The sequence below is a fragment of the Rhinopithecus roxellana genome, chromosome 21 (genome assembly GCF_007565055.1).
Source record: "Rhinopithecus roxellana isolate Shanxi Qingling chromosome 21, ASM756505v1, whole genome shotgun sequence".
NCBI classification, from domain to species: Eukaryota; Metazoa; Chordata; class Mammalia; order Primates; family Cercopithecidae; genus Rhinopithecus; species Rhinopithecus roxellana.
The window spans coordinates 44,232,071-44,245,401 of NC_044569.1; the positions used below are offsets into that span (position 1 = coordinate 44,232,071).

Sequence of the window (13,331 nt, forward strand, 5' to 3'; positions counted from 1 at the left end):
CCAGGCAGAGGTTCCCAAACCCCAGTTCTTGACATCTGTGCACTAGAAGGCTCAACACCACATGGAAGCTGCCAAGGCTTGAGGGTTGCACCCTTTGAAGCCATGATCGAGCTCTATGTTGGCTCCTTTCAGCCACAGCTGGAGCAGCTGGGACACAGGACACCATGGCCATAGGCTGCACACAGCTCACAGACCCTGGGCCTGGTCTATGAAACCACTTTTTCCTCCTAGGCCTCCAGGCCTGTGATGTGAGGGGCTGCTGTGAAGACTTCTGACATGCCCTGGAGACGTTTTCCCCATTGCCTTGTGGATTAACATTTAGCTCCTCGTTGATTATGCAAATTTCTGAAGCCAGCTTCAATTTCTTCTTAGAAAATGGGATTTTCTTTTCTACTGTATTGTCAGGGGGCAAATTTTCTGAAATTTTATTCTCTGCTTCCCTTGTAAAACTGAATGCCTTTAACAGCACCCAAGTCACATCTTAAATGCTTTATTGCTTAGAAATTTCTTCTGCCAGATACCCTAAATAATCTCTCTCAAGTTCAAAGTTCCAAAAATCTCTAGGCCAGGGGCAAAATGCTACCAGTCTTTTTGCTAAAACATAACCAGAGTCACCTTTGCTCCAGTTTCCAACAAGTTCCTCATCTCCATCTGAGACTACCTCAGACTGGATTTCATTGTCCGTATCATTATCAGCATTTTGGCCAAAGCCATTCAACAAGTCTCTATGAAGTTCCAAACTTTCTCACCTTTTCCTATCTTCTTCTGATCCCTCCAAACTATTCCAATCTCTTGCTGTTACAGAGCTCCAAAGTCACTTCCACATTTTCGAGTACCTTTTCAGCAATGCCCCATTCCTGGTACCAATTTACTATATTAGTCCATTTTCAGACTGCTGATAAAGGCACACCTGAGACTAAGCAATTTACAAAAGAGGTTTATTGGACTTACAGTTCCATGTGGCTGGGGAGACCTTACAATCGTGGCAGAAGGTGAAAGGCACATCTCACATGGCAGCAGAGAAGAGAAGAGAGCTTGTTCACAGAGACTCCCATTTTTAAAACCATCAGATCTTGTGAGACATATTCACTATCACAAGAATAACACAGGAAAGATCTGCCCCATGATTCAATTACCTCCCACTGGGACCTTCCCATAAGACATGGGAATTAAAGACGAGATTTTGGTGGGCACACAGCCAAACCATATTAACTCTCATGGATTATTTCACTCATTTTCTAATTTTACATAAATTGAATCATATAGATGCATCAGGTTTCTGTACTGCAATTTTACACCTGTGAGATTCTCCATATTGTTTTGTATAATTTTAGTTTATTTTTATTGCTGCATTGTACTCCACTATATGAATACACTATAATGTATTCATCTATTGTAATGAAGATGTGATAATGACAAATAGCCCACATTATTATATGCACCTGTTGACTAACATTTTATATATTTCCACTGGGTATATATCCAAGAGTAGAATATATCTAGGAATGGAATTGTTGAATCATAATATCCTTATTAAAACTATTTGATGGCTTAAAACCATGTATGTGTTATCTGATAATTACAAAAATTAACAACAATTAATTTCTGGTAATTTTATGAGTTCCATTCATGTAGAGTAAGACACTAAGAGTAAGAGAAGATTTGTTATTTTAGGCATACAAAAACTCTGAGCTCAAGTTAACAGTATGAAGCAATACATTAGAGTAGATAGATCAAGCAGAGGTTTCAAGTTCAGACTCTCAGAGCCTCAGCTTCCATGTTTAGACAATGGAGACAGCACCTTCAGAAAATCTTTTTGAAAAATAAAAGCATATGAATAATTTAGGAGACAAAAGCCATATTTATCTTCGGAAAAGCAGTATACCATAGAGGTTCTGAGGTTGCCCAGGTATCCTAGAGGAAGTTGCTTAAGCTGTCTGAATTGCTGTTTCCCATGTGTAAAATCAGGATAATCTTAACACATGATAATATTGTGAGGATTAAATGAAAATAATTAGCAAGGTATTTACCAAGTGAATAGTATTAAAAATTTTCATACTTGTTAGATTTTCTTTCTCTTTCTTTCTAAGCCTATTATTTCCTTTTCTGTTTAATGAAAACAAGTTTAACTGATCTTAATACATCAGGCAATTTTGTTAGATGACATTCTATTTATAACTGACGAAAAAAGAGCCTGCCAAACGTTCATGTGTTACAAACATAAGGAAAGCATTTGAATAATACATTTATTTGTTTTTTCATTCATTGGACAGATATTTAGCAAGCACCAATTTTGTGCTAGGTACTAAACAATAAAATGTGTGAATATGAAGATGAATTAGATACATACATCCTTATCATGAACTAATTCACAAGCTGTTAGAGGAGGGAAGATTTGGACTTGAAAGCCTAAGCATATAAGGCAGTATTGTGTGTAATAAATGCTATATTGTGCTACAAGAACATGTTATTCAAATATATAAAAGGGAGTAATTATTTCTAGATGGAGTAATCAGAAAAGCATTTGTAAGAGCATCAATATCTACTCTGGTCTTTGAAGTATACATAAAATTTCTTAGGTTGAGCTATCCACTGAGTCATTTCAAAATGAAAGAGATATGTCAAGGGAAGAAAACAAATGAAGGACAGTGCATATTTGTGGATCAGCAATGAGTCTACCTTAGCATGAGTCTGGGTACATAGAAGGATAGAGTAACAGAAATCTAGATTCCAATATGATATGCTAAAAACATTTAAAGGTTTTTAAAAATGTTTGTTTTGTTTTGTTTTTCTTGGCAGACAGTGGGAGCCACTGGAGAAATGTACGGGATGGAATGCCATGTTTAACTTGTTTTAGGAAGAAATCTGGCAAGCAGGATGCCTAGGAATCTGGAAGATGCTAGAGCCAGGAAGACTTAGCTAGGAAGCTGTCTTAGCAGTTTAAATGTGAAGTCACAAAGAAGACATAAAAGAGTTGAGAATGGGAGGATAGCCAGGGATTCAAAGATACTGTGAAAGAAAATGCAATGGCATATGGGAACTTATTATATGAGGAAGCTACTTCTAATTAGATGGGATAGGAAAGCTCCACAGATTTTAAAGTACAATAAATTTTTAGAAGAAAGCAATACATGATTGGCACAGAAGGAACTTAGTTATTAATACAAGAGGAAAGCAGCTAGAGGGGAAAAAAGGCAACTAAGTGCACAGTATCTTTCTCAGCAGTGAAAGGTATAAAAGAAAAAGGACAATAGCTTCACAGGGTATGACAGCTAGGAGCATAATGATTAAGAACGCTGAACTCTGAAATCAGAACTTCTGAGTCCAAATTCTGGCTATAACACGTACTAGCTGTGTGACTGCTAGTTAGTTACTTAAACTCTGCAAGCCTTTCTTCTCTCACTAGTAAATGAGAGAACTTAACAATGAGAAGCATAACAATAGGGCTTACCACATGACTTGAACAGTTGGCATTCATTATAAATGCCATGTAAGTTTTTGCATTTATTATAGTAAAATTGAGAGAAGATGTAATACAGCATAGGGAGGATGTGGCCTATGGTAAGTAAAAAGAAACAACTATGAATTCATTCATTTGACTAAATGGTATTGACTGTGCACCTATCATGTGCCAGGTGCTGTTCTGGGTATTTGGGATACAAAATGACCAAAACAGGCAAAATACTTGCCCCTGTAAAGATTATATTAAAATACAGGAAGCAAATAAATAACACACACAAAACCACACATAGAATAGTGTAATGCATTAATAAAGAAAAATGAAGCATAATGGAGAAGTAGGGAGTGACCAGATATGCTGTGTTAGGCAATGGTCAGGGAAGACCTGCTTATGAAGTTGGTAGTTGAATGGAGACCTGAAAGAAATGGGGGATAAGACATGTAAATATCTACAAAAAGAGATTCCAGACAGACTACAGCAAGTGCAGAGTCCTTGAACTGAGATGTGCCTACTATCCAAGGAGCACAGATGAAGGTTATGTGATTGTAATGAATTATAGAAAGGAGCAATAGGAGATAAAGTGAGGGATAAACCTAGAGACTAAATCACATGGGACCTTGCAGGACATAGTAAAATTAGTGGATTTTGTTTCTACACGTGATGGAAGTCACAGAGGAACAATATTATCTAATTTACATATTGAGAGATAGCTGTGTAGACAATTGACTGTAAGGGCAAAAGCTAATGAAGATTAATGGGTACAAAAAATAGAAAGAATGAATAAGACCTATGATTTGATAGCACAATAGGCTGACTGTAGTCAGTAATAACCTAATTGTACATTTAAAAATAACTGAGTATAATTGGATTTTTTTAACAAAAATGATAAACACTTGCATGGATGGATACCACATTCTCCATGATGTGATTATTACATATTACATACTTGTATCAAAACATCTCATGTACCCCGTAAATATATACACCTACTATGTACCCACAAAAATTATGAATAGTTTTCTTTTTTTCCAAAAAGCTAAAGAAGAGACTAGTTACAAGCTTATTGCTGTAGTGTAGTAATCTGTAAGAGATGATGGTAGCTTGGATAAGGGCAAAACAGTGAAGATGGAAAAGAGTGGTCAAATTTGGGAAATGTTTTGAAAACAATAATTTGGTAAAAGATTGAATTTAGGGTATAAAGAAATCAGAATAAAGAGGCATGAGACTAGAGTTTCTGAACAGAGTAAGTTGATTAATATAATTTGGCTCTGTGTCCCCACCCAAATCTCATCTCGAATTGTAATCCCCCCATGACAAGACAGGGACAAAGTGGGAGGTGATTGACTCATTGGGGCAGTTCCCCCCATGCTCCTCATGATGGTGAGTGAGTTCCCATGAGATCTGGTGGTTTTATAAGGGGCTTTTCTCCCTTTGTTCTCTCTTTCTCTCTCTTTCCTGCTGGCTTGTGAAGAAGGTACTTGCCTCTCCTTCACCTTCCACCATGATTCTGAGTTTCATGAGGCCTCCCCAGCCATGCGCAACTATTAGTCAATTAAACCTCCTTTGTTTTTGAATTACTGAGTCTCAGGTAGTATCTCTATAGCAGTGTGAAAACCGACTAATACAGTAAATTGGTACCACAAAGAGTATGGCACTAATATAAAGATAATCTGAAAATGTGGATGTGACTTTGGAACTGGGTAATGATAAGAGGTTGGAACAATTTGGAGGGCTAAGAAGAAGACAGGAAGATGTGGGAAAGTTTGGAATTGCCTAGAGACTTGATGAACAGTTTTGACCAAAATGCTTGTAGTGATACGGACAATGATGTCCAGGCTGAGGTGTCCTCAGATGGCGATGAGGAAATTATTGGGAAATGGAGACTCTTGCTATGCTTTAGCAAAGAGACTGGTGGCATTTTGTCCTTGCCCTAGAGATCCTGCCTCAGGATAATGTTAACCAGGATTCCTCAGGCTTTTAATAGTATTAAGGCAACTGATACTAGATGACATTATCTAAGAAGCAGGTGTAGGGAGAAAAGAGAGGATACCTGAAGACTGATCCCTGGGGCATTCTCTGACTCTTAGATATCGGGAAGAAGAAGAGAAATAAGTGAAGGATACTGAGGAGGAGCAGCCAGAGGGTAGGAAGAAAACCAGGAGCATCTAGTACACTACACGCCAAAGTGAGAAAGTGTTTCAGGGAAATAGGTGAGAACCTATGCCAATTGTTTCTGAAAGTCTGTGACTTGACTGTTGAATTTGATAATGTGGAGATTATTGATAACATTGGCAATCATGGATTCAGTGGAGAGTGACTGTAAAAATCTTCTTAAAACTAATAAGAAAGAGAGAGAAGAAAGTTAGTATAGATAATTTTAAAATTTTTTCAGTAAATATGGTTTTAATTGGAGGTGGAAGTGGCATTGAGTGTTACAAAACAGGAGTTATGACAGAATATTAATATTTGTGTGTTTACTGCAGTGATAAATAAGGAAGAAAAACTGACAATGCAGGAAAGGTAACTACAGAAGAGTCCCTAAATGGGTGAGGGGGGATTTCAACAAGATACTCAGAGAGCAGCACTAACAGATCAATTAGATTTGACGGAAGGACAAGGATACCACTTTCTGAATGCATTTTTCTCCCTAAGATTTTTAGCTAAGAATAGGGAAAGAAGGAGATATTGAAATCTGAAAAGTAAGAATACACATAAGACATTCATCTTGTAAAGTGTAATTATGAACCACTAGAGAAATACAGTGTCATTTCCAAATAGTGAGAGCTCACCTTGGACTTCTAGTCATAAATACTCAGTAAGCAGGCTGTATGTTTTTCTCCAGATACATTTCACTATTAGGGAAAGGGGAAACAATTGCAGAGCTGCTTATTTAACCAGGATTTTTTTCAGGTAAGATGGGGAAGGAGGATCAAGAGAGATGAGACTGAAAATAAGTGACTATAAAACCTAAGTTGAGCTTGCAGATAAATGAGGACACTAGGTGGATGAGGGATGGGAGGAAATGGCAGAGTTGATGGATTGGAGGTCCTGGTGGGATTGAAGAATTGATGGCAAGGGGGCAATAAAGTAAGTGAATAGGTAACAAATAAGATAATAGGAACTGACATTTTGTACTGGTTTGATTTGGTGTGACACAGAATTTATGAATTAAAGTGGGAAGGAATCAATATCTTTGCAGGCAACATAGAGGAACTAACCATCTAGGGTATCAGATGGAGTATCTGCACGAATACTGTAATTACCAAGACTGAGCATAGAAGTAATTGGAAAGGAAGTGATTCCCAGATAATAATATCTTCAGTGAATGTGGGAGGATGACAGAAAACTTCAACAAGGGGTGTGTAGTAAGTGGGCATCTGTCAACATCTGCTTTAAAGGAGCTGGATTATTTAAGTGTGAGAATTAGACACATTAAAAAGTTTATTTAAAAAGCTGTGGAGGATGGGCACAGTAGCTTATGCCTATATTCCCAGCACTTTGGGAGGCTGAAGAAGATGGATCACATGAGGTCAGGAGCTGGAGACCAGCTTGGTCAACATGGTAAAACCCTGTCTGTACTAATAATACAAAAATTAGCTGGGCATGGTTGTGCACACCTGTAGTCCTAGCTTCTTGGAAGACCGAGGCATCAGAATCGCTTGAACCTGGGAGGTGGAAGTTGCAGTGAGCCAAGATCATGCCACTGCACTCCAACCTGGGCAACACGGCAAGATTCTATCTCAAAAAGCAAATAAATAAATAAACTATGGAGATGATTATTAGAATAAGATCAATAATACTAAAATATATATATCAGCTCTTTTATGTAAATTCATATATTTTACAAACAATTTCTTAAATATATAACCATCTATTTGCCAACAGACCATTTGATTGTATACAAAAAAATACAGTAACGGAATGAAGACTTGGACTTCAAATTATTAATGACGTGGTTTTAGGCATTCTTCATTTCCATTTGCCCAGAAAGTTCAGGGAAAATTCTAATTACTTTTGATAATTTGATGTTTTATAGAAAAGATACATACAGAAAGAATTTCATCTCTTCATTGTGGCATCAATATTGACTCACCAGGATTGCTGGATTGGGCATCCATGGGAATCATGAGCTTGGCCCGGGGGGCTCGGCGTGCAGCCAGTGACCTCTCCAGAGTGGACATAGAGCTCCCTGCTTCCTCAGTGTCTTGACCTAAAAAATATACACTCCTGAGAAACATGTCCTCTTCAAGGATGCAACACTTTACGTAATTTCTAGCAGTCATTCCAATGCCTTTTTAGGCTTACAGATGTTTTCTATGATAATTTCTACCTTCTTGTTACCTGAATATATTTCATTGTACAAATCTTAATGAAATTAACCATAAACTCTAAACTCATTGCACACAATAAACCATTATTTATATTTTGATGCTTATAATTTTTGCATATGTTTATATATGTGAAAGTGGAAGGGCATACGTTAATATATTTTTCAAAAATGGCATTATATCATGCATGCTTTTTGTAACCTGCTTTAAAAGGTAACACAAAAATATTTCTCTGTTAATAAGTCAGCATAATTTTCAATAGCTATGTAATATTCCACTATATTAATTTACTATAATTCATTCAACTAACACTTTAAGCCCAACCATATTAAATTTTATTACAAAAAACCCACAAGAAATAAACTATTCAAAAATAAGAGCAGACATATTTACATAAATTTATTAGGATTCCATAAAATGCCATACTAAAGAGTCACTAAAAATTAGAAAAATGGATATATGCAGATTTGAAGTTAATTATAATACATATTAAAAAAACTGAAGTTCTGAATAGTATATGTTCCCATTTGTGTAGTATGCATATAAAACCATATTGTGTGTGACACACATTTCTATGTGTATATGAATATATATATGTATAAATACACACTTATATCTATGTAATAAGGTCATACACAAAATTTTTAACATTGTTTTCCTTTTGCGAAAGGGAATAGGAATTTGGGATGGGGAAGAGGCAAATATATGTTTTACCATTTTGGGTACTTACTATTTTTTTAAACGTTTTTTGTTCTTTTTATTTTTTATCATATGCATGCATTTTTTAAAAAATTAACAGCCTAATTAATACAATTTAAAATAAAAAATCATACTGGGAGAAGCTTCCACATAGGTGAAGTCATGGAAGCTTCCAAAAGCGAACTCTGTCCACACATCCTACAAAAACTACACAGAATCATATAAAACAGATTGCAAACCTGGCCAGGCATGGTGGCTCATGCCTGTAATCCTACAACTTTGGGAAACTGAGGCTGGAGGATCACTGGAGGTCAGGAGTTCGAGACCAACCTGGCCAAAATGGTGAAACTCCATCTCTACTAAAAATACAAAAATGAGCTGGGTGTGATGGTGGCTTCCTGTAGTTCCAACTACTCAGGAGGCTGAGGCAGAAGAATTACTTGAACCCAGAAGGCGGAGGTTGCAATGAGCTGAGACTACGCCACTGCACTCCAGCCTCAGTGACAGAGAGAGACTCAGTCTCAAAAATAAAAGTAATAAAAAATGAACTATGCAAATATTATTCCTTCAGTAGAATCACAAAACAGAAAAGAGGATACATTTCAAATTTACTGTAAGTACAAAGAGAAATAATACTTTCTAGCAAAGCTATTTCTCAAGCTATAGCCACAAAGTCTTGGTGAAAAGCTGGCTATCTGGAAAGTCTGTATAGAAGAGAGAAGAGGGAAATAAGGATCACAAGATTGACCTGAAACCATCTACCAAAGAAGTACACCCTAATGGTAAAAATATTGACAAAGTTTCCTAGGATACCAGAGCATTTAAAAGTGTATGGGTTTTAAAATGGCAACCACTGCCTGTGATTGCAGCTGTTACAGAGGCTGAGGCAGGAGACTGTTTTGAGACCAGTCTGGGCAACAGAGTGAGACTCCATCTCTAAAAAGGAAATATACTAAAAGAAATAAAATGGCAACTTTAGAAAAAGCATCGCTTTGGCCAGGCATGGTGGCTCATGCCTGTAATCCCAGCACTTTGGGAGGCCTAGGCGGGTGGATCATGAGGTCAGGAAATCGAGACCATCCTGGCTAACACGGTGAAACCCTGTCTCTACTAAAAATACAAAAAATTAGCCAGGAGTGGTGGCATGTGCCTATAGTCCCAGCTACTCAGGAGACTGAGGCAGGAGAATCGTTTGAACCCAGGAGGTGGAGGTTGCAGTGAGCCGAGGTTGCACCACTGCACTCCAGCCTGGGCAACAGAGTGAGATTCCATCTCCAAATTAATTAATTAATTAATTAATTAATTAATTATAAAAGAAAAGAAAAGCATCACTTTTTGGGAAAAATTGTAGTGTCCAAAGAGTCAATAAAAGAGGAAAAAGAGTGAAACTAAAAATATTTAAAGAATTATGGGCTGATATTTCTAAAATATGACAAAAGACATAAATAAACCTTACAGTTTCAAGAAATTCAGCAATCCCAAAACAGGATAAAACCAAAGAAATCCACACCAGACACATTACAGTTCAGCTTCTTAAAACTAAAGACAAGAACAACAAAAAATACTAGAAGTAGTGAGAGGTAAACAACTTGTATGGGTAAAACAATTCAAAAGACAGCAGATTTCTCATCAGGAATCACGAAGGCCAGAAGTATCTAACACATTTTTCAAGTGCTAAAAGAGAACTGTCAAACCAGAGTTGGATTAACAATATCCAACAAAAACACACTTCAAGAATGAAGTTGAAAGCAAGTCATTGTCCAATGAAGGAAAATGAAGAAAACATTAAAACACTATATAATGTGCTTCTCCTCGCCACCCAAAAAATGTAACTCTGGATTCAACCAGTTTTCTTTTTTTTTTTTCTCAGATGGAGTTTCACTCTTGTCACCCAGGCTGGAGTGCAGTGGTGCAATATCGGCTCACCGCAACCTCTGCCTCCCAGATTCAAGCGATTCTCCTGACTCAGCCTCCCGAGTAGCTGGGATTACAAGGATGTACCACCACGCCTGGCTAATTTTGTAGTTTTACTAGAGAGGGTTTCTCCATGTTGGTCAGGGTCATCTCAAGCTCCCAACCTCAGGTGATCTGCCCACCTCGGCCTCCCAAAGTGCTGGGATTACAGGTGTGAGCCACAGCTTCCGGCGGTAACATCGTTTTGAAATAAGTCATTTGATATTGTTGGGTGTCTGTGTGTGGGGTTTCAGGTTTGTATTTTTTTTTTTTATTCTAAGAATAGACTGCTCTTGATATTACATGAGTTCATTGAAAACTTAAACAAAATTATTTTCCTTTTACTTTTTTTGAAGCATAAATTTTTTGGTAGTAACACTTTGTGATTTGTCTCATAAACTTGCCACCTGACATGATTTGCCATTGGTCCAAATGAGGTTGGGAAATTTAAATACAGGATTTAATAGACATGTATATAAATCAAAGTAACTAATAAAAAGTTAAGTGTTAAATCAAATTGCCCATTTGGCGTTATGTAGCTCTTTAGTAGACGTTATTCACTGAATTGAACATTTTTAAAAATTGAATACTACCAAATGCCATATGCTGAAATTTACCTGTTCATTCTTCCTAAGTGAAAGTAAGAAACTATCCTGTGGTGCTGCTGTAGTGAAATTATACTAGGATAAATTCATTTCAAGAAAGTAAATTCTATTTATAAGTCCTAGAGATCAAACAGACCTGAACTCTTGCGTTTCTTTATTGTAAACTTTCAAGAAAATAATTTTGAAATCTGCTAGATGTAGAAGAGCTGTATCATGAAGCAATGACTTATCATCTTAATTCCTAGATATTTTAGTGGGATCCTCTATTTTTGTGGTTAGAGAATGAAGTAGGTTTTGTTTAAGCAGCTTGCATACCAGCAGTAGGGAAGAATGAGTAAAGTAAAAAATTAACTCTCAATAATATTAGTTGTTGTTATTTACACAGCAATTGCTTGTTTCAGTTCTCTTTTCATAGCTAAAGTATCAATACTGTAAATTAGTTTCTTGTTGTATCCAAAAGGCTAATTTCATGGGCACAAAACAAGGTAAGTGCTTACTTACAAGTATTACATGAGTTAATTGAAACTGAATCAACGAAACATGAATTTTGGAGTCAGATTTTGGTCCTGGCTGTGACACTAGCTCTTAAGTCTAGGCATATTATTTAACCTTTCTGAACTTTGGTTACTTGATTTACTATATGAAAAGAATGTTACAGCATCTACCTCAAAGTATTTTGTGAAGATTAGGCAAAATAATGTGCAAAAGTCCTAATCATAGAATTTAACATACAGTAATCTCTCCTTACATAGTTATTGCCTACTTAGGAATCCCATTGTTAAATATAATGTTTCTTGGTAATGCTGTGCACTTATGTTGAATTTTGTTCTTTTAAGTAGGAGAGAAGAATACTTAATTTAACATAAAGTATAATTTGCAGGACTTTGAGGATTACTTTCCTGTTATTACAAAATTGGCAACGAGGTCCTCAAATTGAGGACTAATAGGCATAAGTACCCTTTTATTCTAAAGAAAACAGTCATCATTTGGGATTAAACCTTTCCCCAGGACTTATTAAGAGACATCAACTTAACATCATCTCAGTATATAAAAGACGAAAGGAAAAGGTTAGAAGGATGTGTCTTAGAAGTCATTGGCAAAACCTCCTTAGGTCAGAGAGGCAATTCTATCCCTTCCAGTGGGAGGTGGAGGTGCTCTCCCCTCCCTGATATCCAGTCAAGAACAAAGCTAGAAGAAGAATCACTTGTAAAATATGGAGGTTCCTGCAAAAGGGATTTTTCTGTCACTCCCCAGGTGAAAGCCTGTTTAGGCAGTGGGCTTGCTGTTCTACCCTGAGTCTATCAAAGCAGAGGAAAAAGTAATTGAAGAGAGCAAGGTTTAGAGACAGCCAGTGGTAGAGTACAAGCTCTCTCACCATTGGGCCTGCCAACGATATAGGAGATTCTTGTAGGCCAAGTGGGCATGTGAAAAGTTGGCTGAGCTTGAGTCCCCTTGCTGGAATTTCCCAGAGGCCTCATGAGGGAAGAGGAAGAGCTGTGCTAGGTGGTAAGCCTGGACTTGATGTCTCCCATTATGGAACTGCACCTGGTCTACAACGTCCCACAAAGCAGAAGTTACCAACCTTTTTGGTACCATGGACCAGTTTCATGGAAGACAATTTTTTCATGGACCTGGGGGCAGGGGGCAGAGTACGGTTTCCGGATGATTCAAGCGTATTACCTTTATTGTGCACTTTATTTCTATTATTATTACATTGTAATATATAATGGAATAATTATACAACTCACCATAATGTAGAAGCACTGGGAGCCCTGAGCTTGTTTTCCTGCAACTAGATGGTCCCATTTGGGGGTGATGGGAGACAGTGACAGATCATCAGGCATTAGATTCTCATAAGGAGCCTGCAACCTAGATCCCTCACATGCGTAGTTCATAATAGGATTCATGCTCCTATAATAATCCAATGCTGCTGCAGGTCTGACAGGAGGCGGAGCTCAGGAAGTAATGGAAGTGATAGGGAATGGCTGTAAATACAGATGAAGTTTTGCTCTTTTGCCTGTTGCTCACCTCCTGCTGTGTAACCCAGTTCCTAACAGGCCATGAACCAGTACAGGTCCATGGTCCAGGGGTTGAGTACCCCTGCCATAAAGAAGTCATACTTCTGTTTCAAAAGAGACCCAGAATTTCAATACCACATAGGGGTTAGCCCATGTGTCCACAAAAGCTGTGAAGAACTTCAAATGGTCCTTTCTTCTCTTTCTCCTCCCCTCCCCTCTTCACTCCATCTCCCTTCTCTCACATGCTCAGGAAAAGTGGAGAGGAGGT

The 13,331-nt window shown here is 37.4% G+C and overlaps 1 protein-coding gene across 1 annotated transcript in view; it reads right to left on the reverse strand.

Moving 5' to 3' along the window:
- Positions 1-13,331, reverse strand: part of DCC (DCC netrin 1 receptor) — a 1,242,672-nt gene that overhangs the window by 67,087 nt on the left and 1,162,254 nt on the right. The window contains exon 25 of the mRNA XM_030926166.1: positions 7,554-7,670. Within this exon, the coding sequence (XP_030782026.1) occupies positions 7,554-7,670 (117 nt within the window). The remainder of the gene's footprint in view (positions 1-7,553; positions 7,671-13,331) is intronic.